This window comes from Odocoileus virginianus, chromosome 1 (genome assembly GCF_023699985.2).
Source record: "Odocoileus virginianus isolate 20LAN1187 ecotype Illinois chromosome 1, Ovbor_1.2, whole genome shotgun sequence".
In the NCBI taxonomy this organism is placed as follows: domain Eukaryota; kingdom Metazoa; phylum Chordata; class Mammalia; order Artiodactyla; family Cervidae; genus Odocoileus; species Odocoileus virginianus.
In genome coordinates this window covers 3,041,244-3,068,563 of record NC_069674.1, presented here as the reverse complement: position 1 = coordinate 3,068,563, position 27,320 = coordinate 3,041,244, and the positions used below count along the sequence as shown (strand labels likewise).

The 27,320-nt window shown below is 46.3% G+C and overlaps 1 protein-coding gene and 1 long non-coding RNA gene across 7 annotated transcripts in view; one reads left to right on the top strand and one right to left on the bottom strand.

The window, feature by feature from the left end:
• Positions 1-27,320, top strand: part of DPP6 (dipeptidyl peptidase like 6) — a 1,052,271-nt gene that overhangs the window by 884,768 nt on the left and 140,183 nt on the right. For all 6 annotated transcript variants that reach the window (XR_011482010.1, XM_070450430.1, XM_070450574.1 and 3 more), the window contains exon 7: positions 6,193-6,274. Coding sequence is in view for 5 of the 6 variants with exons in the window: in XM_070450430.1 (XP_070306531.1) it covers positions 6,193-6,274 (82 nt within the window). In the remaining variant the exon portion in view is untranslated. The remainder of the gene's footprint in view (positions 1-6,192; positions 6,275-27,320) is intronic.
• On the bottom strand, positions 1,021-10,750 carry LOC139029819 (uncharacterized). Its single transcript, XR_011482059.1, has 3 exons — positions 10,493-10,750; positions 10,305-10,367; positions 1,021-3,312 (listed from the first exon to the last, which is right to left on the bottom strand). It is a non-coding gene; the product is annotated as an uncharacterized lncRNA (long non-coding RNA).

Here is a 27,320-nt window from a genome sequence, read left to right as displayed (position 1 = left end):
TCAGCAGACGCAGGAATAGAGACAACGTGTGTGGTGTACGTGTGTATACAGTGGGATAGCACTCAGCCTTGAAAGGACTGAAATAATGCCTTCTGCAGCAACACGGATGGGCCTGGAATGATAATATCACACTAAGTGAAGTGAGTCAGACAGAAAACGAGCAGTACCGTATATGTCTCTTCTGTGTGACATCTAAAATATGACACAGATGGACTTACCGACCAGCCCGAAACAGATTTAGAGACGCAGAGAACAGACCTGTGATTGACAGGGGGAGGGGCTTGGCGGGGGGGGGGTGGGGGAGGACTGGGAGTCTGGAATTAACAGATGCAGAGCATCACATAAAGAATGAGTAAATAAGGTCTTCCTGTACAGCACAGGGAACTGTATTCAATATCCTGTAATAAACCATAATGGGAAAGAATATGAAAAAATTTATTTATATGTGTAACTTAATCTTTGCGGTACAGAAGACGTTAGCACAGCATTGTAAATCAACTGCGTGTGTGCACGTGTGTGTGTGTGTGTGTGCGCGCGCGCGCTCAGGCGTGTCGACTCTCTGCAACCCCATGGACTGTAGACCTCCAGGCTCCTCTGTCCATGGGATTTCTTGGGCAGGAATCCTGGAGTGGGTTGTCATTTCCTCCAGAGCAGCAGGTTCCTCCTGGAAGGTGACCAGGATCGGGCCCCTTCCCGTCTGCCCCACAGGTGGGTCTCTGCTCAGAGCAGAGGAAGGGGGCAGCAGATAAAAGGGGACGTGAAGAGAGCAGGAGAGGTTGGAGTTGGTGCCGAGAGGGTGGCGAGCACCCAAGCCCTAGATGTAAGGACAGCGACGTGTGGGTTAGTCCCAGTGAGGGGAGAGACTCCGGTTGGCTCCATGCTTTTCTCTGCTGGTTCCAGGGGTCTGGGTGTGTTGGTAGGGGGAGGGGATGGCTGGAAGAGATGCACTTTTAACTTGAAAGCAAAAGAATCTGACACAATCATGTGCAGATGCAAAAATACAGGTTTATTTTACAGAAACAGATGGGGAGGGTATGGCTGAGAGCTAACATCTCTGTACCCAAGCTCCAGTTTAATACAGGAATATAGGTCATGTGTTCGGTTGCTGAGTTCTGTAAATTTGTCCTTATAGCTGATATGTGGTTGGACCTTTTGCTAAAGTTACATAGAATTTGTGGTGCATAGTCGACTTGAATATTTACCAGTGTGTGTGTGTGCATTCAGTTGCTCAGTTGTGTCCAATTCTTTGCAACCCCATGGACTGTAGCCCTCCAGGCTCCTCTGCCCATGGAATTTTCCAGGCAAGAATACTGGAGTGGATTGCCATTTCCTACTCTAGGGGATTTACTCAGTTTATCAGTGAGTAAATGGGCATTTATGAAGTATGTACTAGATAATGGGCTTCCCTGGTGGCTCAGTGGTTAAGAATCTGCCCGCAATGCAGGAGATGCAGGTTCAGTCCCTGGGTCAGGAAGATCCCCCGCAGAAGGAAATGGCAACCCACTGCAGTATTCTTGCCTGGAGGATTCCACGGACAGAGGAGCCTGGGGGGCTACAGTCCACGGGGTCACAGAGAGTCAGACATGACTGAGCGAGTAACACTTCCACTTTCAAGTGCTGTATGGCCTGCTGTCAGTATACACAGTATCGTATCCTGTTGAATCATGTGATCTGTGGTCATGTGTGATCAGCCCAGACACATGATCATGCATCAGGAAGCTGAACCTGGGCGCTAGACTTCTGATCGCTAGCCTGAGGTTCTTCCTATAACTTTGTTGCCTCCAGGCTGTGGACTCTTGTCTGTCCTCTCTCGAGAGGGAGAAATGGTCTCCTGAGCACAGGGGAGCAGAGGTAATGAATCTGGACGTGTGTGTGTGTGGGTGGGTGCATTGGCCTGGTGCTCACCCCACCTTCTGAGACATATTATCTACTGGAGATATGATTTCCAGGCAGCATTTATGGAAATTTTTACAGGAATTTACAGTTGTTAGATCAGAGAGAAGCTCATCAGCTATTGTGAGTATCCTAGACATATCCTAGGGTATCATAATCAAACCAACTAATTTTCAGTAATAAGTAAGGCTACTTCTTTCTGATCTCCTACCCTGTGGTCTTTGCTTCAAAAATTCTAAATAAACCCAGGACAGGTGAGCTCATTAGACCTTTAAACCTGCTAAAGTTCTTTTCTTAGTGCCATGCATCCATCTATAGTCCATCCATCTTGTTTGTCTATTCACATGCGTGTATTGAGTGCTGAAGCTGTGTTAGATACAGAAGTTAGATACAGTCATGTGTTAGATTCAGAAGTCATGGTTTTTCAATTCAATATCAATATCACAGTATGTCAGGGTTGGGGTAATTCTCTAACTTTTCATTACTTACTATAATAATTTTTGTAACCAACCAGCCATAAGCTACTAAAATTCTTCAGAATAGTTTTAGCTTTTTATTTTGAAGTAATTTTAGATGAACAAAAGTTGCAAAAATAGTACAAAGAGTTCTCTTCTACGCCTCACTCCACTTCTCCTGCTGTTAATGTATCGGCGTTTCATACCCACAGCGTTATTATCAGGAACAGAAGATTAATACTGGTACAATGTTATTCACTCAGTGGCTGACCTCATTTGCACTTGACCAGCTTTTCTATCACTGCCTTTTCTCTGTATCAGAATCCCACATTCTTGCAGGTAGTAATTCCCCTCAGTCCCCTCCAGGCTGTGACATGTCCTCCGTCTTCCCTTCTCTTTTGTGGAAGGAAAGGTCACTTTTGAAGATCACTGGTCAGCTGTTTGGCTGAGCGCCTCCATCTGGGTTTGTCTGAAGTATTTTCATGACTGGAGAGAGGCGATGCATTCCTAGCAAAGATGCTGTTACCGACCCACCCCAGTTGGTTCCCCGCAGCGGTCCTCCTGCCGTGTGTGGAGCCAATAGAACGAGAAGGGGCTGAGCTCAGCAGCAGAGGGGAGCTCTGTCCGCTGATGTAAGGACGAAAAGGACGCTGAAGTGGGAGATCGGCCTTCAGAACACATGCTCTTCTGCCAGGTCCGGGCAGGGCTGCTTTATCAAGCGTGGTCAGGGGCAGGGGGCGGGGCCCTAGGGGCGGGGCTATCGGAGGGGCGGGGCTCTCACTCCAGATCGCAGTGCCCAGCTCGGCGCCTTTGCACACGGCCTGCAAGTGCCGTCGACTTGAATCACAGAAATGGGTGCAGCATCTCTGCACATGCCCCTTTGGAGAGGGCGCGGAGCAGCGATTTCACACCAGAAACTCTGGCGGCCTGAACGGCCAAGGGCGAGGCCTCTTCATCTGGCCCCCTGTAAGTGAAATTATATGAAAAACACAAGGGAGAAAAAAGGTCAGGTTTCTTTTATTACCCAGATTCTATGTTTATTCCCCGGGAATTGATATTGGGCTTTGCCAGTGATGGGCTTCCCTGGGGGCTCAGCTGGTAAAGAATCCACCTGCAATGCAGGAGACCTGGGTTCAATCCCTGGGTTGGGAAGATCCCCGGAGAAGGGGAAGGCTACCCACTCCAGTCTTCTGGCCTGGAGAATTCCATGGACTGTATAGTCCATGGGGTCGCAAAGAGTCCGACACGAAGACGCGACCTTCACTTTCACCAGTTGACAATACTATATATATGAGGTTCTGTTTTTCTCAGTGCATCTTGCTGAACGGTCCTGATGTCGACTTGTTTTACTTCTGGTGATGCTGACCTTGATCTCTTGGTTAAGTTGCCATCTGCCAGGTTAAGTTGCTGTCTGCCAGGTTTTGATCTCTTGGTTAAGTTGCTGTCTGCCAGGTTTCTCCTTGTAAAGTTGCTATCTTCTCCTTTGGGGTGATAAGTATCTTGCAGGAGATACTTTGAGACTATGCAAATCATTTCTCTTCAGACTTTCCCTGCTAATTTTAGCATCCATCATGGATCTTGTCTGCAGCAGTCATCACTCTGCTGTTCCCCCAAGGGTGATGCTCTTTCCTTCTTCTGCATTTATTGATTGGAATTCTGTTATTAAGAAGAGCTGCCCCCCCCCAGTTATGTATTTGATTCTTTATATTAGTAAGGATCATGAATATTTATTCTATGGGTTAAGTCAATATTATTGTTCATGATTTTGTTGCTCAGATTGTTCCAGCTTTGGCCATGCAAGCTTTAGCTTCTGCCTTCTATTAACAAGCTCTATCTTTTTTGAGACTTTCCTGACTTTCTGGTCTATAAGATGTTCCAGATTCATCATGCATTTTTGCTGTTCTAGCCTGCTTATGGTTTTTTCTCCTGGGAGCCCTATTCTTTTTTAATTGAAAGATGGTGTTCAGAGACCAGGATGAGGGCACTGGGTGGGCTCATCTTCTCCTGGGTGTCACTGAGTCTAGGCTTCTCCATGAACAGAGCAAGGGCATGTAGCTATGTGTACTAACCAGTAGATACACACATATCTGGATTTTGGATCTATCTGTATATGTGTGAGAGTATGTGTGTGTGTATGTAGGTGAGAAATATCAGTGTAGTTTCAGTTTATGTTTCTCTAATTTTGAATGCGTTTGAGTCCTTTTTAATATATTTTTCTGTATTTTTGTGAATTATCTCTTCATGTCTTTTTCTCTTGTTTCTTTTTGTTTGTTCTTTTATAACCTTGATAGTTTAGAGTTCTTTATATAGTAGTGATATTAGCCATTCATTTGTTATGAATATTTTCTCCCAGTTTGCCAGTATCTTTTGTTTGTGGTTTTTGTCATGCAAAAAATGTACTGTTATGTAAATTTACCTCACTTTTATCACTTCTGGGTTTTGAGTCAGCCTTAGAAAGCCTTTCCCTACAGCATGTTAGAGAGGAAAACACTTATGTTTATGAAAATACTTTGAAATGTTAAAAGCGTACAGAGGTAGAGTTGGTTAAAAACCATCTGGAAGCTGGAAAGTTAAGGCCCTTCTACCTGCCTGGGTGTCCGCCTCCTGGCTGACCGCTGTTGTCCTTGTCACTCTTATTAGCTCCTCATCATCCACCTTCAGGCTTCCCTGGTTTCTCCACAATGCCTGAAACCCCCGGGGGCTTTGCAGACCATCCTGTCTCCCTTAACACGTTTTAGTCTGCAGTGTACTGTTTCATCCTTATAGTACTGTTAAGCATTTATTAATACCTTAGAATTTTCTACTGATCGAAGCTCTGAATCAGCACATTCTTACCCATTTCACTCGCCTCCCTTCCCTTCCTGCTTCATCTTGGTTCAGGCAGCTCCTAAAATTCAGCATCTGTCTTTTCCTGAGACCGCTCAACCCTGGTCTCTCTAGACGGATGGGCACCTTCACAGCTGTGTCTTCTGCACAAGAAACATTATATTTGAGTGAGAGGTGCTCCTCCGTAGAGCCTGGCCTGTTCGGCAGACATGTCAGAAAGAAACTCGGACTTCAGTCTTTCCTACATGGGTACACAGTGGTAGCTATAAAATATACTGAAATAGTTAATATTTACAAAAGTGTTAGGTTTTTTCCTTTTATTACTGTGACTTATTCACTAGGACCTTTATTTAAATACATAGACAAGATTTTTTTTTAAGTGTGGCATTTTGCATATCAATAAATGAAGAATGAAAAATGTGAGGCTTAGAAGAAAAAAAAAAAATCCTCCTCCTGGGCTTTCCCCCTTCTCTCCTCAGGTCTTGGTCCCTCTCTTCCTCACTCCCTCCTTCACCACTTCCTTCTTCCCCCACCCCACCCTTCTTCTGTATCAGCACAAACTAAAGGGTGGACTCTGTCCTGAGGCTGCTGTTTGGGAAGGTCAGAATGACCCAGCATTGTGCTCAGGGGGATACCTGTCTGTCAGGAAAGCCAAAGATGGAGATGGAAGTTGTGGGGATTTATCCCTGCAGAGCTGCACGTTCCCATTTTTTACTATTAGGGGTATTTTAGAAATTGGTCTACACACCTCTCTGCATGTTCTCTCTTGATGAATATTTACTATGGAAGTTAAGCAATGACCAGCCTATTTCAGTTTCATGTAAATTATATATATATATATATATATATATATATATATATATATATAGCAGAAGAAATCTAGTGGAGGCTGAATGAGATGTTTTAATTGAATAACACAAGCTCCCGAAAATGATTCAGTGGAAGAAAAACGAGTGAGCTACAGGTACATCATCTTGACTTCTTATTTCCCACCTTTTTCTTTGCTTTTTTCTTTCAGGGACCCTCAGAGCCTGGATCCACCGGAAGTCAGCAACGCAAAACTTCAGTATGCAGGATGGGGCCCCAAGGGTCAGCAGCTGGTAAGCACACTGCTTTCAGTGACCAAGTTTCCGCATTGATGAAGTTTATGTTTTACAGACTGAATGTATCTCCCTAGACTCAGAGTCTGTGTTTGTGTGAATTACGTTTTGGAAAAGTACCCCAGGACATCTGCATGTGTAAAGGGCCAGCCGTCTCTTTTGCTAGAGAACTCTGTTGAAGTTGGAATAGCATATGCCTTGGTTCTGGTACCTGCTATCCTTAAAGCAGTCCCTGACTGGGCCGTGTGTGTTGACTGTAGACTTAACCGTGAATCTGAGATGGACCTCATCAGAGGACAGCAGATGGAAATGGTCAGAATAGTGGAGTCATGAAATGCTCTTTGGTTCTGCTCATGGAACTCTGGTTCTTTCCTCTGGAGGGTTTCATGAGAAAAGTAGATTTGCAGCTGCCGTGGACCTGGGCTCCCGGCTCACAGTCTGCAGAATGCCCAGAACTGGTGGGGCCATCTCTGCTTTATGCCAGAAAGCTCCATGGATTCCCACTTGAATGGGCAAAACTAAGACGTCTTTGAGAAACCCAATGTGTAGGAAAAAGGGGTCTGAACAAGTGGTTAAAACCACTCGGGTTCATCCCTAGCATTACTTCTGTCTAAAACCGGGTGATACACGTCGGTCCCATTAACAAGGTTGCATCACCCTTTCCTGAAAGCGCTTGCAGCTTGAAGATCAGGTGGCATGGTGGCTGACCATTTTCTTCTACATCTTTGAGCCGATTAATAAAGCTGCATTTTTTAAAACTCTTCCTAAAATAGCACAGAAAATGATCATTTAAAAAACCTTGGGGTGAGATTCTGTTAAACAGGCTGCCTACTGTCTTAGGAATTAAAATGATCTTCCTTTCCCCAGTAGTACAATTATTTTTTCTCGGTTGTGTGTTAATTCCATTGCCTCGAATTGATTTGAAGACGCAGGAGGGTGTAGGCCACCGGCTGTGTTACCTGTTACCCGAGTGTCCCCTGTGGTGCACACTTAGTGAGCGGATGTTTCAAAAGGCACATTTAATGGATCTAAACCAGTGACAAGAGGGCAGGAGGGTGCCACGAGCTGACTTGCAGAATGACACCCGTCCATCCATCAGTCACAGCCAGGAGATAACAGTCGTCTTTGCTCAAAGGCGCTAATGCTTGTGCAAGGGAAAAAATCATAATTCCATAGGAGACTGTAGAAGACTGAAGTGCTTAAGACTCAGGCCAGGTTGCACCGTGGTCAGGGCTGGGTTAGGTGATTATCGAAGTTATTACCTTCATCTCCTAAAGAATAACCAGCAGCAGAACTAGGGTCAGCTTCTTTGAGAAAGCTCCCCCAGCCCCTCTGCTCACAGGGCCAGGCCCCCTCTCTAGGCACCCCAGTGTGACCACACAAACTCCTTTCACACACGAGTTCCTGCCCACACATCTCTCCCCACTGGGGTGGTCCTTGGGGTAAGCCCCAAGCACTTTCCATCTGTGAATTCTGAGCATCTAGCTCCATGCCTGGCACTTAGGAAATAACTGTTGAGGTCAAAAGTAAATGCATGAATGGACGGGTGAATAATCAGCTGATATTCTTGTGGTTCTCAACCACTTAAATATAAAATAATTAGATGGAGGCAAATAGCTAGCATCTGTGTGTGAAAGAAAATAACATCTTTGTGTATATTTAGGATGTGACTGACAGTGAAGGAAGTTCAGCTTCCTCTCTGCTTCGGGGAAATGAAGGTTCAGTCAAGTACGATTGCTGATACTTGGTCTTAGTACCAGGCGTACTCATGTGCTCCTGGTATCTGAGACTTTAAACTTTTTTAACTTTGCTGTTTTTCTTGTACTGAGTCTAGAAGGCAATACCTCTCAGCACTGAGAAAACATCCTGTATGTTGGAGCAGGAGTCAGCAGCCTTTCCCAGAAGGCAGCAGCTGGTGAATGTTTGGGGGACCGCATGCCCTCTTGGCTCTGCTCACCTGGGAAGGCCCGCCCCCCGGGGCCAGGTGCTCCCGGTAGGTGCTCCCGGCAGGCGCTCTTGGCAAAGACAGTTCAAAACCCACAAGCAGGCCTTGCAAACACTCACAGATCTCCCATTGCTGTTTTATTTTTAAAAGTAAATATTGCTCCCCAGAGGAAATCGACTCTAATTATAATGAGTCAGAGTGAAATGAGTACTTGTCCTCGGGGAGCAGAGAAACACAGCTGCAGTTAAAGTTCACCAAGGCCTTTCCGGGCACCGCCTCCTCCCCGTGTGGCCAGATCCCCACGATGCCTCTGGGCTGCGGACCCCTGAACCACAGGAAGGTGGCCCAGGCCAGGCCACCAGGAGGGGCTCAGAGGGAGGCATTTTCTCCCGCGCCGCCACGGGGCCTCCGATCACCTTTTAGGGTAAATTTCACTTGACCTTCAGATCGCATCATAGGTGGTGAACACGGCCGGACTGGGCCCTGCGCTGCGAGGGGACAGAACCTTAACCTCGGGGAGGCGTCCGTTCTGCCAAAAGTCGCTGCTGAAGCGGTGCCGGTCTGTGGTCTTTGTTCTTCCTGGGGGATAGCCGGGCGGTTCCCAGAACTTGGCATTATCTGCGGAAAGCCTAGAGATGGGAAAATGGATTTGGCTGGATTAAGCGAGATTAACTGAGAAAAGACGCTCAGCATTGAACAGCTGTCTCCCAGCTTTCTCTTCCTCCCATTGTTCTTCTTTTTAAACATTTGTTTAGGTTTGACAGAAAAACAACAAGATTCTGTAAAGCAATTATCCTTCAATTAAAAAATGAATACATTTGTTAAATATATATTTATTCCCTTATTTATCTGGCTGTGTCGAGACGCTGCTGCAGCACGAAGGATCCTTTCTCGCAGCTCACGATTCTCTAGTTGTGGCGGAAGCCCCGTGTGCGTGGCGTGCGAGCTTCGTTGCTCCATGGCACGTGGGATCTTGGTTCCCTGACTAGGGATCGAACCTGAGTCCCCTGCATTGCAAGGCAGATTCTTAACCACTGGACCACCAGGGAAGTCCCTCCTCCCTCTTTTTCAGTCAGTATATGTAGTGATTTACCCTGAAACATAAACCATATCAAAATTTCTCTCCAAACTGTATCTTTCTCCATTTATCCTCTAGCAGATGATTGACTGCCTAATGGAGAATTTCCGTTTTCTTTGATCATTTCGTGATGTCCTGCCCACCCCTCCCTGCATGTTCATCTGTTTATGTGAGGTTTTGTCTCTGCTGATCTAGAATGTGATTAAATTATCCTTTCATTTCCTCGTGTGTCATCTCTGCTAGAAACATTTAACAAAAGCACAGGGAAGCCAAGGGCCCTGCAGTGGCCTGCTGTGTGCTTACAGCTGACAGCACGCTCGGGGTCCAGGCCTCGAGGGCCCCGCGGCGGCCTGCTTTGCACTTACGACTAATGGCACGCTCGGGGTCCAGGCCTCGAGGGCCCCACGGCGGCCTGCTTTGCACTTAGAGCTGACGGCACGCTCAGGGTCCAGGCCTCGAGGGCCCCGCAGTGGCCTGCTTTGCGCTCACAGCTGACGGCACGCTCGGGGTCCAGGCCTCGAGGGCCCCGCGGCGGCCTGCTTTGCACTTAGAGCTGACGGCACGCTCGGGGTCCAGGCCTCGAGGGCCCCGCAGTGGGCTCGCTTGAGAGCGTAGGGAACTTGGTGGGTTTGCTGTGTAGCAGTGTTTTCTTTCAGAACCAAGTGACGTGGAAACTTCTGTAACCGACTGCAGGGCAGCAGACACATCAGTGATTCAAGGCCGGGGTCTGCGCGGGCCCGCTCTGTGGGTCAGAGACCAAGAGCTGGGTTCCTCCTTGCCTGGCCTGCTCCCGCGATGGGGACAGGTGCACATCTTTGAAAGGGGTTCTGAGTCTGTCTTCAGAATTGTGCAGTCAAGGGCAGGCGGAGGGGTGGTGAGGGGACCTGGGGGCGGTGGGGCTAGCGCTGTCCTTGGGGAGCAACTAGTGGGGATGTGATACCCCAGCGGCAGGAAACTAAGGAATGCTTACGGCTCCGCGTCCCGCTCAGCAGAGGATGTCGACTTACCCATCACCTCCCAGGGCGTGAGGCTGCGGCCCTCATGACAGTGAGCTCCTGCCCTGCGTCTCCCTGGAGACCAGAGAACAAAGGGAAGCGTCTTTACCAATGAGGGGCTGTGCCCTGACCTCCGGATGGCACGGCTGGTTAGACCCTGGGGTACTTTTCCGAGGAAAGTCACGGGTAGAATAACTTACCCAGGGGGGTGAAGGAGTCCTTTTGGAAAGTTGCTTTTTTTCATGAGTGGTTGAGCTGTCAGCTCTCCTGACGGGGTCTCAGGGCGGGGCAGCCTGGACTGCCAGCCGTCCACCCCCCTCGGACGGGCCTGTCCACCACCCGAACGTGAGGCACGCTGCAGGACTGTGCTTCTGTGGGCGCTCAGTCTGGACGTTCACTTCCTGGCTCCTCTCCGTCTCTGTAAACCGCCACTGAACGCTCCCTGTGTCCTGGACCATCTGCCGCTCCCGGAAGTGCCGAGGGGGGCGTGTCCTCCCCGTGATGACTTCCGCCGCTGATGGCAGAGACCCTGCATCTCTGCAATCACCAGCTGCTTCGTGTTTCGTGGTCACCCTCAGAAATAAGTGTTCCCCACCACGTTTTCATCTACTGCGGGGCTTCCCTGATGGTTCAGACGGTAAAGAATCTGCCTGCAATCCTGGAGACCCAAGGTTCGATCCCTGGGTCGGGAACATCCCCTGGAGAAGGGAATGGCAACCCACTCTAGTATCTTTGCCTGAAGAATCCCGTGAAGGAACCTGGCGGATTATGGTCCATGGGGTCGCAGAGTCGGACACAACTGAATGACTCACACTTTTACTAGCTTGTTTTGGTGCTTCCTAGTGGCTCAGAGGTAAAGAATCTGCGTGCAATGCAGGAGATGCAGGAGACATGGGTTTGATTTCTGGGTTGAGAAGATCCCCTAGAGGAGGGTATGGCAACCCTCGCCAGTATTCTTGCCTGGAGAATCCCATGGACAGAGGCGCCTGCCAGGCTATAGACCATGGGGTCGCAAAGAGTCGGACACGACTGAGCGACTGACCACAGAGCACCCTGTTTCCATCCCCTCCGCCTAGACTTGGTGTCCTGGCTCCAGCGGGAGCGACAGGAGATGAGCAACTGCCGGGCCTCTTGGACCCTCCAGTCTGGATTAACTGATTCCCCTGGAACAAAGCCCTCCCAACGGGGCCCATCGCCCCTCAGGCCTCTCCCCGCTCTCTGGTGTGGAGCTCGTCAGGCCGGTTCAGCTCTCAGCACGGGCCCTGCTGAGACCCTGAAGTCCGGGCCTCCTCCTGGGGTGAACTCAACGACCTGCTGTCAGCGTGGAGCCCCTCCAGCCCCACACGTCCATCCGGCTTTCCTCCCCGACTCCCAGCAGCCTTGCTTTGTGGACACGTATGCACCCGTGTTCCCCCAGTCACCTCGTGGGGACCCCGTTGCAGAGACCTGGGCCGCCCTCCACCTCAGTCATGACTGTGCCTGTTAGCAGTGTAACAGCTGTGACTCTGAAGTCCCTTCTAAGGAAACTAAGCCTTAAAAAAATCCCTCTTAGGAGTCCTTTTGTCTCAGTGCTGTTTTCCTACCTACTTAACAACACTGCTTTATCAACGAGGTTATTTTTCTTTCTAAAATGTCAACAGCCAAAAAAAAAAACGAAAGGAAAAGCGAGGGTCTTACTTCGCCCCTTCGTTGGCGCTGGCTTACGTCTCCTCCCCCCAGGACAGCATCTTGACTCATTTCCGAGAGTTAGTGAAAATCCAAACTGAAGGCATTTGCACTCACGCTGGGTCATTTGTGTTTTCAGTTTAAAGAAAGTGAGCTTTTTAAAAACAGCTTGTTAACGTTGTAAAAATTCATGCTACCAAAATGTCAGTAGTTCAACAGGAGAGGCTCGATGAAGAGATTGTCCTGGAAAGCACGTGGTCACCTGGAATGAAGGGCAGAGTGATGAATGGAGATGAATGAAGGTCAGACCAAGGAGTGGAGCGCCCCTCGCAGGGGTGGGCGCCTGCAGAGAGCTTGGTTGCCTCGGGGGGACCCTCAGCTCTCGGGGTGGTGGCTAGGTGCAGACAGAAGGGCCAGTGGTGGGGGGTCTCGCCCTGCAGCCGTGAGCTCAGACCATGGACGGTGCGGGCAGGGAGCCCAGGACCCAACCCCAATTGGAACCTGGAAGCCCTGATCTAGTGTCACAACCACCTCATCCATCTCAGAGCCTGAAGGTCCTCATCTTAGGCCTCAGAAGGAGAAGGGAGTTTTCTTCAGTTTGTTCTGGTTATCAAGGACCAGTCATAATGAAAACATCGGTGTCACAGGGTCACGTTCAGACGTTGCTTCTGACACTTTAAAGCCACGATCTGCATTAAAATGCTTAACCTCTCAAAGCCTCAGTTTTCCTTATCTGTAAAGTGGGGGCAACAATGTGTATCATGTAGGGGTCACCGTGTGGGCTAAGTTAATCTGTTTAAAGTAAGAGTTATAGAACCTCGTATGAAGGAAGTGCTCCTTGAATGATGGCTTTCTTGTTGCTGTAGTTATTAGGGTTATTACTTGGCTTAAAGAAAATGTAAAGAATGAGAAAAAAAATAAGAATATCATCAGCTGAGGGTCTTGTCTGTGTAGGAAGGTGAGTTAGGCTGCATTTGATAGACCAGAGAGATGCCGGCTATAACCAAGGGCCCATGTGAGCGTCTAAGGCTGTCTCCTCCCCAGCACTTCTCCGACTCTTCTCGGGGAAGGGCTGCTGCTCACGAGACACACCATCACCTCCCTCGGCCTTTGGCTCCACCTAGGTTTTCAGATGTCTGTGTCTTTAGAGAAGACCGTTCCCAGGGACGGTTCCCCTGCCCTGACGCCCCGCCAGGGTGATTCCTGGAGAAACAGAGAGGATATGTTCCTTACAGGAAGCCCGGGCAGTGGTTCCCCAGCATGTTCATCCTCTGCCTGGAAGCTTGTTCCCTGTGACCGTCATCTCCCCACCCTCCAGCCCCTGGTGGCCACCTTTCTACTCTCAGTTTCTGTAAGTTCAGATTTTTCGGGCCCCACAAGTAAGTGAGATCACACGGTCGTTGTCTTTCTGTCTGACTTGGGAAAGACTAAGTGACTAGGTGGAGATGGAGGTGTCCATAATGCCGCGGTGGTGATCGTTTTGCAGTGGAGAGGTGTGTCAGATCCACACATTGAACACCTGAAACTTAGAAAATTCATGTGTCAGTTACATCTCAGTAAAGCAGAGGCGGGGGAATAAAAAAAAAAAAAACACTTGAAAACTAAAAAGCAGGTGAGACTTCCTGCCTCCTCTCCCTTTGGTAAACCAGAGCCCCCAGCTGGTCGGCTGTTCTCTATCCTAAACGTCCCCAGAACAGCAGAAACAGGGCAGCTCCCTCCCCAGGTCACAGCCCCCAAGGGCATCACTGCTCCCCAGCTCTAGAAACCAAGGGGGCAGGGAACGTCTATCAGTGTTGACAAGTCCCACGAGGGGAGAAAGATGGATCTTTCCAGCGAGCGGAGATTATTTAATGAAACCGTTGTAGACGTAGAGAGGACCAGGCTGGAGTGACATCCCATTAATAACTTATAAAAGCCCCTAATCAGCTTGGGTTAATTTGGTATTCATTGTAAAAACATTCATCATGGGCACTGAAGTCCATGACAGTAGCCAAGATATTAATTCACGGGGATGGAAATCGCCTGACGTGTCCTCAAATAATGGATGGAGCCGGTTTAGTGAGTGATTTACCAGCACCACCAAGGGTACCCTTCAGATTTAACGCAATATGTTATCACTTCACGGCTCTGAGGGACTCCGTCACTTTAATAGTCACTTGCACTCAAGTAAATAAGCTGTTTCGGGCAATTAACCCGGATGGATGGCGTGGTAAGCAGAGCTCCCCAGTGGTCACCGTCGATGAAAGGAGATGGTTAGGAAGTGGTTCCACGGCTTTTCCCTTTGACCAGCAGGGTCCCTGAACCCACGGGATTTCAGAACGCAAAGGCATGGTATGTGGTGTATCCCAGTAGTGAGACTGCTGGGTCAGATGGCAGTTCTATTCCTAGTTTTTTAGGGACTCTCTTACTGTTCTCCATCGTGGTTGTATCAAGATGGTACCGATGGACCTGTTTGCAGGGCAACGTAGAGAACAGGCTTGTGGACACAGCGTGGGAGGGGGAGGGTGGGAAAACTGAGAAAGTATCGTGGAAACATACACACGACCGTGTAAAACAGATAGAAGCGGGAATTCGCTGTGAGATGCAGGGAGCTCAAACCTGTGCTCTGTGACAGCCTAAAGCAGTGGGCTGGGGTAGGAGCCGGGTTCAAGGAGAAGGGGACATATGTGTACCTGGGGCTGCTTCATGTTGATCTGTGGCAGAAGCCAACACAATATTTAAAGCAATTATCCTCCAATTAAAAATTAAAAAAAAAAACATAAAGGCAACTTTGTCACCGTAGGATTATAGAGAAAATGAAGAGAGCAGTGTAATTAGTGTTGACTGAAAAAAAAAAATACATGCAACCTAAAAGTTGAGAGTTCTGCTTGTTCGGCGGGTGTTCTTAGGACTTCAGGCCTGGGAGGCTGTGTCTCCAGCAGCCCTGAGAGAACCCCTGCAATGAGGGGACGTGGGGGACAGGTTATATAGAGTCTATAATAAAGAGGGGAGAGGCGGTCAGGATATCAAAGATTATTAGGGAAAATTAGGGAAAACCTGATATCTCAAATTAAGGAATGTAGCATTCTTCTAAATGTGGGAAGTTGCAAGAGTCTGGGCTCAGCGAAATCATTTCTTTCATTTCCCCTCATCTGCTTCTTGATTTTATTGCATCCTCAGTTCCTCAGTCACCTTTGGGAGTGGTGATAGCTGACACCTGCGATTCCCAGGCTTTATCCTCCCTGTTGGGTGCCCTCCCGGCTCAGAAGTTTACATTTGGAGGCCTGAAATGACTGATGGTTTTGTGACACCCTTGTTTACTTATATGGCAGGAGATACTTCATTTTATATTAGTGAATTATGATTCAGTGAAGATTTATTTTTAACATTTGTCATGCTGTTTGAATGGGGGGGGTGCAGCGCATAAGAGAAAATTCATTCCCTAACAATATGAAAATATGTAGTAAGCATCATAAAGACATTCCTGCCCTTTAGCATAGGAAGTGAAAGTGAAAGTCACTCATTCCTGTCCGACTCTTTGCGACCCCATGGACTATACAGTCCACGGGATTCTCCAGGCCAGAGTACTGGAGTGGGTAGCCTTTCCCTTCTCCAGGGGATCTTCCTGACCCAGGAATTGAACCGGGGTCTCCCGCATCACAGGCAGATTCTTTACCAGCTGAGCCACAAACACCTTTTAAATAGAGAAGCCAAAAGCTGCATCACAAACAGACATTCCTGATGCTGTTATCTATAATGATAGCTTTAAAGGCAGGAAAATCAGTGTCAATAGAAGAGCAATTTGGTGAGGTATGGTCCATTGCCAGGAAGAGCAATTATACAGCCATCAGAAACAGTAGGTAGACCATACAGGAGCAGTGGAAATACACCGTCTATTAAATAAGGTTATGACTAAAAATGCACTGTTGGACATGTATATGGGGAAGGATAAGTGAACCTGGCCAGGCCAATGGGCATTTTACCCACTTCTAAAAGTTTGTAGGATAAGCCTCATTACATATTCATTAAAGATTGAAAAGAGAATGATTGTGAAATGCAAGGCTTAGGAAGTCCATTCGTTAGACGTGTGTTCCAGCCAAGGGGAAGTGCAGCGTGGTGCTCTTTGCAGGGCACACGTGAGGGTACGCTGGCCCTCAGGACGACGGTGCCCCCGGCCCGCTGATGTCCAAGCGCTGTGCATGTGCTCTTTCTCCTGGGCCCGGCTGCAAACCCTCGGGAGAGATTTCCCAGAATTTACTTGTAAGCCAAAGCAATTAAGAAGGAGGTGGATTTGGGGTTGAAAACCGGCCTGACCTAGTTGTGTAGTTAGGTCTGTGGAGATAAACCATGTTCTTTTCCTCATCACAGCTTCCCTAATGCAATTGTGATGGAAGCAGTGTATTATTTTTTATGAAAAATCTAATTTTAAAGGGTGCCCACATCAGCCTTGGAAATATTAGGTTAGAGAAGTTCAGGATAATCTATCAAATAGAATTTAGAAGCAGGACCAGAGTTCTGCATTAAGAAAGAGTGCATTTAGTGATAGATTCCTCAGATAATGTAAGAAGGCAGTTATAAATTAAAATAACCTTTTTAGACATTAGGATGTGGGGCTGGAGGGTATGGTTGCAGTTACAGCCACGGGCAAACCCATCAGTCCCCATTATGTGCAGATCTGGCTCTGGACATTTGGAGATTTCTTTTTCAGTGGCCTTGGGCGTGATCTACAGTATTTGTGCTGCTAAGAATTCTCTTTAGGGTCCATAATGGGCTTTTATAGGCTATTTCGTGGACTTCTCCCACTTGGGTGGAAGGAACACCTCTTTATCATAATCCCTAAAATGTTTCACAATTGGAAAATATCAAGGTAATGGTTCCATCTCCCCGTCTCCATGGAATAACCATGACTTTTGCTTTCTCTAAACTGCTGTGATATTGTCAGCCCCACTTAGTGTAGCAGTTAATCAGCCTCCTCCTTTCATTGTTCCTCTGTTTCACTTTTGAGTAACTTTATTTCCCAGACCGAACATAAGCTGTGCAAGGGCAGAGTGGTTTTCATCTCACTTTGATCTTCCCCGGCCCACAGCTCCACCGAGCAGAGTCAGGTTGTCACCAAATACCTGGTGAATGAATGGGATCCAGGAGGGAAAGGAAAACTAAATGTCAGATATATGGACACGGGGTCCAAAATTCATGGAAATTAGAAAAACTTTATGCTACAAACTAAAAAAAATTAAGATTTAACAAGTCTATTGCTTCATTAACTGAGTAGTTCAGACCATGAGCAACTCTTGGAAGGAATTCTGGATTTTTGAGTCGTCTTTTGTTTCTTAAAATGGTTGTTATGCTATGTTGGTGTTTAGTCGATAAATCATGTCTGACTCTTTGTGGCCCCGTGTGTTATGCCCGCTGTCCGAATCCCCCAGCAGGAAAAGAGAAGACCTCCATGACAATGCAACACGCAGAGGAAGGGAAATTTATTGCTGACTCGAGCCAGGGCCCCTGCTGCAACCAACGCAGTGGTGCAAAGTCAGAGAGCCCCGAGCCCCAGTTTCCACGCACATTTATAGGGTGCTCGATTTCAAACATAAGCAGTGGGCAGTGGGCGCAAGCGGACTGGCTACATGTTTGCAAAGCAATTTTATTGGTACAAACTTCTGCGCGCGCGGGACTTTCCAGGGGACCTTCTCGGAGGTTTACTGGGCGCGTACTGATTAGCTGGTCTCTGGTGGCCTGTTGAGGGCAGATAATTACCCTACCCTCGGGAGAAACTGAAACTTAGGCCTACTCTTAGTTCAGGGCGCCTGTCATGGTGCTAGTCTTGACAGTCTCACACCATGGACTGTAGCCTGCCAGGCTTCTCTGTCCATGGGATGTTCCGGCAAGAAAACTGGAGTGGGTTGTTATTTCCTTCTCCAGGGGATCTTCCTGACCCAGGAATCGAACCCACGTCTCCTGCATTGGCGGGCAGATTCTTTACCGTGGAGCCACCTGGGAGACTCCTAATAGGTTGTTATGCTATGAAAGATCTCAATACAAAGAAGTGAATTTCACTATTAAAAACAAGGTCAGGAGGGATAGGCTGGCCTGAGTGTCCTGACCAAAGGGCTGGAACTCCATGGTTCTCCCCAGACACGTCAGACTACAGAAGCACCCGCTTCTTGTCCCACCAGGACGCAGGTGTTGTCTATCTGTTCAGTGGCAGAGGGGACAGTCAGACCTCACTGCTGTGCGCCTCACTGGCCCTCTGGGTCTTGCGTCTGGGTTGGCGAGCAACACGGAGAAGAAAACAGAACAGACAGAAAACAGTTAGCTCACGTGAAACAGGACGCTTCTAAGAATGTTTGGAGGCAGTTTAGCAATATCTCTGTCAATTCTGTGCAAATAATTGATTCTTCCCGCCTTGTCTTCAAAATAGACTTCCCAGGACTCCTCCTTTATAACATCATGTCAGCCCTTATTGATTATTGAAATCAATTATAAATTCTGATAAGTGACAATACTTCTCTTTTCTAAAGACCTTGTCTTGATACTACTGTCTTCTTTCTGCCCTATAACATAGTTATTCCCACAATCCATGAGATTTTACTTCATTCGTCTGACACCTAGGGGATGCAGGCATCTCCTTACAACAGAACAAAGATGCAAGTGAGCATAATTAATCTAAATCCACGAGTCAGTTTAAAAAAAAAAATAACAGACTCAGTTTTATGTACTTTACACTGTATTTATTTTATGTATATCATGGCTAAAATCCATTTCAGTTCAGCTCTTTCCACTTGTAAAGGACAATTAGCAAATTTGTGAATCGATTTTTCTGTTTGTTCTTCAATTTGAAAACCTAATCATTTGTCTGAATGGTTTGTTTTTACCATAATGGCTGTGATGGCCATTAACAGCTGGATTTATGTTTTCACGTCCTCAGCTGAGTCTGATTTAATGAGTGTAGGTCACTCACATTGATAAGCCAAATCCAGGAGATACTTTAATTTGCCATCTCCCCAGCCCCAGTCTCACTATGGTCCTTGCCCACGTGAGCTGTGCCTGCCGTGAACTGACCCAGACTCAGAACTTGGACCCAGACCTTCTGTGCTGCCCCTCCGTGAAGGGACCACGTCTCTTCCGCTGCCCAGGTCAGAAGCCTGGTGTCCCAAATTCTGTGGTCCTCCTCATCCCTGCCCTGACCCATCCATCAACAAGTCCTGTGCCTCCTGCTTTCCTGGTACTGCTGGACCGCGTCCTGTCCTTCGCGTCCCCACCATCACTGCCCACTGGGCCCTGTGAGAGCCGCTGGTGTGGCCTCCCAGCCCGAGTCTGCCCTGCTCCAGAACCTTCTGGAACAGAGGGGCTGTGCCATCTCCAGTGTCGATCCTGCCCCCGGCTGCATCGCCGGTAGGGGAAGCCCGACCCTGACCCCATAACCCTGCTGCCCCCGACGCTGGTCTCCCCACCCTCAGGCGGAGCGTCCGCCCTGATGAAGGCTCTGCAACTGCCCGGCCGTCCCAGAGCCTCTCCCCTCTGCTCCTGAGTCCCCAGCATCCAGGACACAGGCCCCACCCCACCTCGGGTGCCCCATTAAAGCCACCTTCTCAGGAAGCCTTCCCAGATCCACAGCCACAACCACGACTGGGCTGGAGACCCTCCGCTCATTCTCCCCAGCCGGCACCCCTGCCTCCCACCCTCAGCAGCCCGTGTGTGAGACTCTGTCCACCGTAAGCTCCTTAAGAGTGAGTACCTTCTCCTTTCCCTAATGTGTGCTCAGCCCTGAAATGCAGACTTGACAGTTCATAAACATGCAGTGAGTATTCAAAGGCTCAGTGAAGGACTTGACCCATTAAAGCATTTTTTAAAATTAAAGTGTAGCTGATTTACACCAGTGTGTTAGTTTCTGCTGTATAGTGTATGTGTGCTATACATACACGTGTGTGTGTGTGTGCGTACATGCCCAACTCTTCGCGACCCCGTGGACTGTAGCCTGCCTGCCAGGCTCCTCTGTCCGTGAGAGTCCCCAGGCAATTGTACTGGTTTGAGTTGCTGTTTCCTATTCCAGGGGATCTTCCTGAGCCAGGAATCAAACCAGCGTCTCTTAGGTCTCCTGCATTAGCAGGCAGGTTCCTTTCCACTAGCGTCACCTGGGAAGCCGCACTTTCACATATTCTTCTCCATGATGGTTTATCATAGGATGTTGAATATAGTTCCCTGTGCGGTACAGTGGGTCCTTGTTTATCTGTTTAATATATGGTAGTGTGTATATGTTAATCCAAAAGTCCTAATTTCTCTCTCCCTCACCCTTTCACCCTTTGGGAACCGTAAGTTTGTTTTCTGAGTCTATTTCGTAAATAAGTTCATTTGTGTCATATTTTAGATTCCACATATAAGTGATATCAAATGGTCTTTCTGATTCACGTCACTTAGTATGATAATCTCTTGTTGCATCCATGTTGCTGCAAATGACATTATTTCATTCTTTTTTATGGCTGAGTAGCATTCCATTGTATACAGGCACCACATCTTCTCTATCCATTTATCTGTCAGTGGACATGTAGGTTGTTTCTAGGTCTTGGCTATTGTGAATAGTGTGCTGTGAAAATAGGGGTGCGTGTATCTTTTTTAATTACAGTTTTCACCTTTTCTGGATATATGCCCAGGAGTAGGATTGTTGGGTCATGTGTTTTTTTTAGTTTCTTAGGAAACTAAAACCATTTTTAGTTTCTTAGGAAACCTTCAGACTGTTTTCCACAGTGGCTTCCCCAGTTTACCGTCCCACCAACAGGGTAGTGGTGGGACTACTTCCTTTTCTCCATACCTTCTCTAGCATTTATTATTTGTAAACTTTCTGATGATGGCCATTCTGACTATGAGATGGTATCTCATAGAAATTTTGACTTGCATTTCTCTAATAAATTAGCCATGTTGAGCATCTTTTCATGTGCCTCTCAGCCATCTGTATGTCTTCTTTGGAGAAATGTCTATAGGTCTTCTGCCTATTTCTTGACTGGATTATTTGGTTTTTTGTTATTGGGCTGTATGAGCTGTGTGTATTTGGAAATTAAGTCCTTATTGATTGCATCATTTGCAAATATTTTCTCCCCAGTCTGTGGGTAGTCTTTGTTTTTTATTTATGGTTTCCTTTGATTAGGTCTTATTTGTTTATTTTTGCTAATTAAGGCATGTTGTTTACCCAAGGTGAAAATCAACTACCTTTTCTGAGAGTGGGAGAATGAAGTCAGTCAGTCGTGCCTGACTCTTTGCAACCTCATGAACTGCCTGCCTACCCCAAGTAGCCCACCAGGCTCCTCCGTCGATGGGATTTTCCAGGCAAGAATACTGGAGTGGGTTGCCATTTCCTTCTCCAGGGGATCTTCCGGACCCAGGGATCAAACCCAGGTCTCCCGCACTGCAGGCAGACGCTTTACCCTCTGAGCCACCAGGGAACCCACCAGGGGCTTCCTAGTTCATGGGGTTGCAAAGAATCGGACACAACTTTTTCTGATATAAGCGTAAACCCAAGGTGCATTTTTCCTATTTTTCTTTTATTTCCATCTACTGCAGCTGGCCTTCCATCTTAGGCCATCACTTGTGACACACCCCCCTTAAATCTTAACCTTTTCAGCCTCCATATGCGTTATAATTACCCCTGACATGAAGCTGAAGCTTGGACTCAGTGAAATTCCAGCAAGTTTCCAGATTAAAAAGAATTTTAATTGCATATACACATATTTATTGAATTAAACTAATTTTCTCTGTGGCCATACAAGCTCATATTTTTTTTTTAAGTTCACTGAAAATGTGAACATTTAATGGAATTTGAGAATGTTTAATGGAATCTGAGTCATTGAAATGTGCTCTGAAATCACTGCTCTCTATTAAATATTTCCTGTGAATCTGATCACCCCAGGACAAGGTTCACGGTGGACTTGCTTAATGAATTCTGTCTTTTAAATTTCCTGTGTTACTGCCTTACGAGATTAACAGACTCCACAATCTTCCTATCAAAAGGCAGAGAATAATAAAAGCGTAAATTCGTCAGTCAGTGGGAATGTAAACTCTCGTGTCTGGCTGGTGAAACGTGACGGAACATCGCTGCAGCCCGTCTCGCTGTTCTGTGCCTCGGCCATCTCCCCACGCCCCTGTTGACTCGCATCCAAACCACAAATCAGTGTCATAACAAAGCAGCCTGTTGGGCAGCGGGTAGACCTGCCTTTCGCCTCCTGCACTGTGAGGAAATGTGTGTGTTTTAGTGATTTCCCAACGCAGAGTCTGTACATCCTTCCTTCCAACAGCCCTCAAATTTTATTGGCTAAGAGTCCAGCAGCCTAGTACACATGTAGTGAAAACAAAGGGCCTGGCAGTCGGTGTTTGCTTGAGCTAGTGGTTCTGCGCTACGCGTTGACGTTTATAAAGACCAGTGCCTGGGCTGCTTGCCCAGGGACTCTGGTGTGTCTGGACCAGACACGGCTGGGGCGCCACACAAAGCGCTGCGTTAAAGCTCCCAGGAGCTTCTCGAGTGCAGCCAGATTTGATCGTCGCGGGTTCAGATGCCGGCAGGCAGGGCGGGGCCTGCGTGGCCTCTGATAAACTCTGAAGCCTCGTGAACGCCATTCTCGCTTCGTGAAGAAGCAAAGAATCTGTGAGGTCATGCTTTTAATCACCAGGCCGGTAGCAAAGGAGTGTGTTGTATATAAAATCACCAGCCAGAACATTCCTGGTCAAACCAACCGTCGCTTCCCAAAGGCAGCGGTGCCTGGGCAGGCCCGTGGGCAGGTCCAGGCAGATGTCACCTTGGTCCCGGTCAGTCAGTTCAATTCAAAGTTAAGATCAGGAAGTTTCAAAATAGTGTGTTTTCCTTTTCTTCTAACCCTGGGTGAGAAGTCATTGCCCACATTGCTAGATCTTTTATTCAGTGTCAATAATTTTGGGGGGATTTTCCCCAATCAGATCTATAAGCAAAAATGTCTACTAAAAATACAGCCATTCAGACAGCGAGTTGTAACCACGTGGCTGCTCGGTTTGGGACGTAACACCTGATAATATAAAGCAGGGGCTTCCCTGGTGGCTCAACGGTGAAGAATCGCCAGCAATGCGGGAGGCCCGGGTTCGATCCCTGGGTCTTCTCCTGGAGAAGGGAATGGCTGCCCACTCCTGCACTCCATCTATTTAGAGCGGCCAAGGCCCCAATCTGCAAGAAAAGCATTCTTAATAGGTGGCCTTTTTTGTTCACTGTATCTCCATTTAGCAGTGAGAAAGTTGAAGTTCAGAAAATGTAAGGTATTTGTCCAAAACTATGTATTCATGATGGTATCAGAACAGAAACCGGCGGGCTGCTTCCTCCTATGCACCAAACTGTACGTCTGGACTCCGCATCTCAGCTGAAAAACCGGAAGGACTCATCTCGAGAACAAGTGAGTTCACGTCTGTGAAAAGTCTTTGAAAATCTCCTAAATGCCCTGCAACTGCAAAGTGTTATTATTACTGTGAGTGATGGCATTTGTATTCAAGGCCACCCACGCAAACCGTTTATGCAGTATCAAGAAGCTGTCTGTCTCCTGATACAGCCTCTGGCGCAATTAATCTAACACCCTTATCTTTCTCCCGCCTCGCTCCTTAAAGGAAATGAAACCTTGACCTATCTGTGCTATTTTCATCTGAAATCTCTGCAACTTTCATAAATGAGCTGCCAGGGCCCCCGAGCAAGCAATGAGCCCCACCTGGAGTAAAACGTCCCTCCCATGAGAAACGGATCCTCAGCCCAGCGTGACGACGTCCTCTCAGAAAGCCTTTGTGGGGGGTCAGACAAAGAAAACCCTGAGTGTTCCCTTCCCGGCGGCAGGGGGCAGCGGTAACACTTTCGTTTTAGTTTTCTACCTTTAACTATTTTGTGTTCAGATGCATATTTGTATCTTAATGAAATGCATTGTCAAAACAAAGGAATACATATGAAGTGTATATGTGTGCTGAGTCATGGCCAGCTCCTCGTGACCCCATGGACTGTGGCCTGCCAGGCTCCTCTGTCCGTGGAATCTCTCACGCAAGAGTACTAGGTTGGGTTGCCATTCCCTTCTCCAAGGTATATTCCTGACCCAGGGATCAAACCAGTGTCTCCTGCATTGGCAGACAGACTCTCTTACTGACAGCCACCAGGGAAGCCCTTAGCTGTTACTGAAATCTTACGGGTACTCTTGTTCCTCGCTTTCTGCACTTAACACTATTTGTGATATTTGTGGGTATTTGTGATAATACGTGTAGCTTTAATTAAACATTTTTCAGCGCTTTGTTGTCATCCATTGTACAAATACGTTTCAAGAAGTTTATTCAGTCTCCTGTCCATCAATATGCAGGTCCTTTTCTAGTTAGTTTAAAATATTTTCAGGGTTAAGTACATGTCACTTATTTCCTAGTACAAATGTGTCAAAGTTTCGGTGGGTTTTAATTTGCATATAATTGATTACTAATGAGGCTGAACTTTTTCACAGGCATAATTATTCATATTACATCTTCTGTAAAAATGCTTATTCATGCCTTGTTTTTCTTTTGGGTAGTGTGTCCCTTTTTATTGATATTATTATGTACAATTTCTTTGTACAGTCTTTTTTAAACAAAACTAATATACAGAAACCTGGTGCATTTCTTTTTTATTGAAGTATGGTTGATTTACAATGTTGTGTTAATTTCTTCTGTACAGCAAGTGATTCAGTTATATATTATTTATTTATATATATATTTATATATATATATATAGAGAGAGAGAGAGAGAGATTATTTTACATTTTGGTTTGTCACAGGATATCGAATACAGTTCCCTGTGCGTGCTTGTCCTATATATTCCAAATCGTAATTATTTGTCCATTTTATTATTGTCAATATTTCCTTGCATTTTATAGCTTTTTTTTTCACTTTCATTTTGATATTTTTAATAGGAAAAGATATCAACTTCAGTGAAATCTAATTTATTTTTCATTTGTGGTTTGCATTTTTTATGTCTTTTTAAAGAAATGTTTCCTACCCTGAGATCATACCCTCCTATCTTATATCTTGTAACAGTTTTTGTAATTTCATCTTTCAAAACAGGTCTTTAATCCACTTAAAATTGATGTGAGTGTAGAATATGAAGAAGACTTACAATTATTTTCCATAGGAATAATCACTGTACCAGGTTATTTATTGAAAAAAAAACAAACCTTCCTTTCCTTCCTGATCTTTATGACTGCCTCTACCATTTATCAACCTTTGTGAATGTGTAGGTTTGGTTTCTGATTCCCTGCTATGTCCCACTGGTCTTGTCTGTCAGTGTGACAGAACCACACATTCTTAATTACCGTAGCTTTATGATCGTATGGCAGCATAACCGTTAAAAGAGGTATTATTATATCTGTTTTACTGGATGTTCATGTTGTTCTTGGCTACTGCAGGTACTGTGTTTCTGTGTCCTTTTAAAAACACTTTTGGGAGATTAATGGGAGTTGCACTGAATTTACACACCATTGTGAGAGAATTTATAAACTTCAGCTATTGAACTTTCCCAGTGGCGCTAGTGATTAAAAAAAAAAACAACTGCCTGCAATGCAGGAGACACAGGATAGGTGGGTTCGATCCCTGGGTCGGGAAGATGCCCTGGAGGAGGGCATGGCAGCCCGCTCCAGTACTCTTGCCTGGAGAATCCCATGGACAGAGGAGCCTGGTGGGCTACAGTCTACGGGGTCGCAAAGAGTCGGACAAGACTGAAGTGACTGAACACACAAGCACACTGAACTTTCTAATACATGGTATAGTTGCCAGTTTATTTCCTTTCCAAAAAAATGTCTTCCACTAAAGTTTTTATTTTCTCTGTAAAGTTCTCGCAAATATTTGGCTTAAAATCATTCCTAGGTTATTAGAATATTTTGAAACTATTGTATATATTTAATTTTTTAAATATAATTTTCCTAATGTATATATGCTGGTGAATAGAACTGCAGTTGACTTTTTATGTTGCTTTCATATCCCTCAGCCTTGCTAAACTCACTTAACTCCAACACTCGATGGCTTGCTTGAATTAGGTATTTAGGCAATCCTGGCCTCTTCAAATGGTGACAGATTTATTTCTTCCTTTTTCTGTCTTGCTGTGCTAAGGCTACCACTACCACGTGGGACAGGGGGTGATTGTGGGGATCCGATCCTTGTCTTGTATCTAATCATAAAGGTGATGCTTTCAAGTTTTCACCTTTCAGTGTGAAGTTGCTGCAGGCTTATTCGGTAGATGCCCTCGACCAGGTTGAGGGTCATTTCCATTTCCGGTTTGCTCTGTGCTTTTATTTACTTCTTTGTTTTATTTTTGTTGTTGTTCCTGTGGTTTGTGTTCTATGATTCATTATCTTAAATTGTGTTTTGAAATTTGGGGATGTGTTTTCTGAATCTACTGAGATGATCCATGTGGCATTTCTCCCTTAATTTGTTAGTGTGATATTGTATTGATCAATAGAAAACCAGCCTTACTGAAGATTCTAATCAGAATGAACTAGTAGTGACTAGGATAAATCCAATTAGATAAATCTAGCCTTTACTTATATGCGTACATATTTTGCTGGTTTTTTAAGCTGGTAGTTTCTCTATGGTTCTTGCATCTATTTTCATAAGTAACATTGATCTGCTAATGTGGTAAATATATTATTGAATTAAACTTAAATCACTTTATTAAAATGGTAGTTGGGTACAAACACAAAGCTCAGTATATACTTAGATAACTTATAAAGCCAAATATAATTTACCAATGAGCCTCAACAAATCTTCAAAATCAGCAAATTTAAAAGCAGCAGTGCCTGGTGGCCGTAGCACTGACTGTCCCTGACTCTCCTTTTTCACGCCTGTGCTATCCTCATGCCTGTGTCAGTCATGTTGTGACTCAGTTTCCCATGAGTTTCCTTTATTTGGCGCTTCCCTCGTGGCTCAAATGGTAAAGAATCTGCCTGCCATGCGGGAGATGCAGTTTTGATCCCTGGGTTGGGAAGATCCCTTGGAGAAAGGACAGGCTACCCACTCCAGTATTCTTGTCTGGAGAATCCCATGGACAGAGGAGCCTGGCGGGCTACAGTCCATAGAGTTGCAAAGAGTCGACACGACTGAGTGACTAACACTCTCACTTCTTTATTTGACCTGCTGAGAAACCTTCTTTGGAACAATAGAGCATATTATCTTTGCTGTGCTCATCAGAGATGTATTATTTACACGTCAAATTCACTTTTATTCTCTTCTCATTGGCTCACAGCCACTCTGGTAGTGTCACAGGCACTCTTGTGCTTGTGAACGTCAAGCCAGGAATGAAAATTACATGGTGGGGCTTGGTTATTAGATAGTCATCTTGGAGGTCTAGAATATGTCAGGTTAATTTTATTGAGATTCTCACCAAAA